Below are 3,849 nucleotides of genomic sequence, written 5' to 3'. Positions count from 1 at the left end.
GGTGCCGCGCGGATGCGCAGACGGACGCGGATCCCGGCCCGTGTCCCCCCGGCCCGGGTGTGTGACTTCCCGAGCCTCCCTCCGCGAGGACAGCCTGTGGTAGCGGCGGGGGAGCACGAGGTTTTGCTTGGAGACACAAGAGTGTAAGGAAAGGGCCTTGTTTTAACTCGGCCAACAACTCACGGTGCTGGTGGAGACCAGAAAGCACTTTTTCTGTTTTTGATTTTTCTGTTGCAGACTCAAAGGCTGTTACAGCCTCAAAATATGTCATTTTCTTTTTTTTAAATTCCTCATCTAGTGCTTGAGCCTATAGGACAGGCCACCACAACACTCCACCTGGTGATGTTTGCCCCCCGTTTTGCTGCCAAGGGAGCAATCAGTGATTTTTCACTTAGGTAACTCTTTGGCAGCCACGTTGTTTACTGGTTACATGTTTGGCTGCTGTGGGAAAGAAAATGGGTTCTTAAATAGGTTATTCTCATGGTGAGGTTCTTTCTGGTGAAGCCAGACTCCTAAGGGAGAATAGTGTCAGGGAAGTGCAATATTTGCAAAAATTCAGTATTAAAAACCTGATCATTTACTGTCATTAACTTGCCTTTTTAATTATATCTTCACCTAGTTTAGAAGCTGTGTAAGGTGAATGGAAAATCACTTTGCAGTGCAAGCTCTGTATGACGCAGGCAGGTGTGAGGTCAAGTGTGAACCATGTTAAAAACAGGCTCAGCAACAATGTTTAGTGCTACAAATCAGTTTATGAATCCCTTTGTGGTCTGTAAGTGAAAAAACACTGCTGGTAGTATGATGTACTTCCAGTTCAGTCAGAGAATTCTGATTTCCTGTCTTCATTTCTCTGTTTCCCTCTATGTTACCAGTAGCATTTGCTTTATCTGTGCAGTGCTCTGGCATAACTGGTGGCTCAGCCAAAAGCAGCACACCTGCTGCAAGGCCAGGAGGGGCAGAAGAAGGCCCAAAGGGTCAGTGGTCTCAGCTGCTCTGCCCAAGCAGGTGACCCCTCTGCACCTGAGCAAGCAGCACAGCTGCATCTGGTCGGCCTGGCTGCACAAAGGGGCAGCCTCGGGGGGAGCCCATGCTGGTATGACTTCAGTTCTGAGCTGCTGGCTTTTTTTTCTATCTCTAAGAAGTTGTGTTTAATTAATTGGTCTATCAAACTGGGCAAGTTACACAGAGATCTGATGCCTAAGTCATGGAAAGGTACTGTTCTTTGTGTTTGAAAATATTATTGTTTTCCTTGCAGTGGGGATGGTGATGGTGACGTGATGCTTGTCTTTGTGGCCTACTGGTAAAGGAAAGATGGTTACTGGTTTTAAGAATGGTTTTGTTTGATTATGTTCAGAGAGGTGCTTCTACTAGATGGGGTAAACACAAAATTGCTTCCTTTGTTTAAAACTTTCTCTTGCAGCTTCTAGTGCTTTGTTTCACTTAGCTGTGTTTGTAGAGACATGCATTGAGATATTGAGAACTTAAATTAAGTAATCTTAAAGGAACTCTGTACTTGGTGTTAATACTGCTTTTTTATTTTTTAAGGGCAGGTAAATGGATATACTTGTAGTATTATTAATATTATTACTTTTAATTATTATTACTACATTTACTTTTAAATAGCAATGTACTCCATAAGGGATAAAGCTTCAGTTTTACTTTCTGAGAAAAGCTGAGGAAAAATGGAATTAAAGAATCATATTTGCATGCACTTTAACAGGAGAAACCAAGGTACTGACTCTGTTTTCCTCTATTCCAGGTGTTCCTGCTACAGAGACATGACTTGCTGATCAACAGAACAAAAAATGTAAGTCTGAGTTGATGAGCAAAAAAATTCTTTGTGAAAGAATGTGGTATGTATGGTAGCTGTTGCAGGACTTACACAGCTGCCACCTGGTCCATATTAGGAATTATGCAGACCCCACCTCAACAGGGCTCGGCCCTCAGTTCCTGCTTGAGAAAAGAGGACTAAATAAGTAGTTTATTTAGCCAACATGCAGAGCAGCTGGGCTGGGGGCCTTGGAAGAGAGATCCCTACTGCAGATTGCACACCCCACTTATACCCCTGCAGACAGATCTCCTGGCACGTACTGCCCAGTCCCTGAGTTCAAAGACTTAATTCTGGTTGGTGGCCTCGATTTCTTTCTGGTTTTCTTGGTCACTGGGCTGGCCTTCTGAAGTTACCTCATTCTCTTGGAATTGTTTCCTCGGTCCTTCTTCATTCTGCTCCATCTGCTGGTTTCAGCTGGTGGTGTATTTGCAGCATTAGTTTTATCAAAAGGTTACCCTTGGTGAGCTCTTGTGGCCAGAGGCTTCAGCTACCTCAGCTTCTAGTGCTAAGCAAGGCTACTAAACCTAACATTTCTCAGCACCAGTGCTAACTGGTCTGTGTGGTGAGGCTTCTCAACTTCCAGCAAATGAAAAAAACCCACAAAAAACCCAACCTAGAAGCTTCTGGGTTTTTTCTCTGTGTATGAGAGAGTAAGATTTGTTTCTGATGAAAGTAACATATTACAATGGCTACTGCTGAATTGTGCTGGTTCAGTGCTTCCAGATTGTTTCATTACCATCTCCAGTAATGTCTTATTGGAACCACCTGTACTCTCTCAATAACCTGTCTGTGTAATGGTTAGTTTAGTAATTGGCAAATAACTAGTTTCTTGCTGAACCCTCCCCAGTTTGTTTTAAATACTACTGCCTGTGGCACCATTTTGTGGCTAAAGGTGAAAGTCCTGCCATTGCACATCTCTTGATTTCTCTGTGGTTTGCTTATCTTGAGCTGTGACTGTGGAACTCACCGAGGGGAACACAGGAAATAAAAATGGGACTTTAATGTTATGTAACAACTGTGGCATTTTTTTGTCTTATAGCCAGACCTTCTTACCCTCAGATTTCAGTTGAATGGTTTACTTAAGGCTATGGGTCCAGGTGCCAGACCTCAATCTAGGGAGCAATAATCTGTGCTAGTAGAGTTGTAACACTAACTTTTAACTCTTGTAGTATTTTTAACTAGCTTTCATTTGCTTGCTTAGAAAGCTTTTCTTCTCTGATCTTTACTGGAGTTTCTGATGAGCAAGTTAAAACTAATCACTTAGTATCTGTCCTGGCTGTAGCAGAACTTCTGACTTAAAGTAAAATCAGACTGTCTATAATTGGGAATTTGTGTATTGATATGGGCACATGCAGCCTAGAGGGGTAAGCTCTTTCGCATAATTAAGCATGAATTTTAATAACTTATGCCTGGATTTGTGCAGTTCTTAGTGCTGTGAACAGTGATGCTGTGTTTGTTCTGAATAATAATAAGACTTTAATAACTTCAGTGCTCATGTTGTTTCATTATCCACTCGTAATGAACCTGTAAAGGAGCCTTCCTGCATTCGGGATGGTGCTGTCAGGGTGTCAGTGGCTTTGGAGTCAGACAGCGGTGATGTGGGGGGGCAAGTCTGCATTTCACAAAGGGAAGGGGCGGGAGGAAGTGGGGAAGTGCTTAAGGTAAGTACCTGGCAGGACATGCAGGATAAACCCAGAGCTTGTGGTGAAATGTTGTTGTGTAGGGAGAACGGTCTGGAGCAAATACCGCATCGTGCAGGCGGACGTTTTGTTTTTTATTGCCTTAACGAGCAAGTGGTTGGTTGTGGCTGCTCAGATGTAGGGGACAGTCCGTGCGCACCCGGGTGGCTTTGAGTGCAGCCTCCGAAGCTGGGGAGGTGGGTTTTGTGTCTCAAATCAAACGCGCCTCAAGTGACCGGGCGACGGGCACGTCCCGGGAGGTGCCAGCAGATCGGCCGCCGTTTTTAGCTTCATGTGTGAAGGCTGCGGTGCTGGAGGCGGCCGCGCGGGTCCCCCGAG

The 3,849-nt window shown here is 44.5% G+C and overlaps 2 protein-coding genes across 2 annotated transcripts in view; one reads left to right on the top strand and one right to left on the bottom strand.

Annotated features, from left to right (window-relative positions):
- ATRIP (ATR interacting protein) overlaps nucleotides 1–1,089 on the bottom strand; it is a 13,952-nt gene extending 12,863 nt beyond the window's left edge. Inside the window, exon 1 of the mRNA XM_009996947.1 lies at nucleotides 1,021–1,089. Coding sequence (XP_009995249.1) covers nucleotides 1,021–1,089 — 69 coding nt within the window. The remainder of the gene's footprint in view (nucleotides 1–1,020) is intronic.
- Nucleotides 1,090–1,204: 115 nt separating this feature from the next.
- Nucleotides 1,205–3,849, top strand: part of LOC104388124 (protein BTG1-like) — a 4,261-nt gene continuing 1,616 nt past the window's right edge. Inside the window, exons 1-2 of the mRNA XM_009996946.1 lie at nucleotides 1,205–1,212; nucleotides 2,001–2,042. Of these exons, the coding sequence (XP_009995248.1) occupies nucleotides 1,205–1,212; nucleotides 2,001–2,042 (50 nt within the window). The remainder of the gene's footprint in view (nucleotides 1,213–2,000; nucleotides 2,043–3,849) is intronic.

The sequence above is a fragment of the Chaetura pelagica genome, unplaced genomic scaffold (assembly GCF_000747805.2).
Source record: "Chaetura pelagica isolate M959 unplaced genomic scaffold, ChaPel_1.0 scaffold24, whole genome shotgun sequence".
NCBI lineage: Eukaryota > Metazoa > Chordata > Aves > Apodiformes > Apodidae > Chaetura > Chaetura pelagica.
This window is presented reverse-complemented; position numbering and strand designations above follow the sequence as displayed.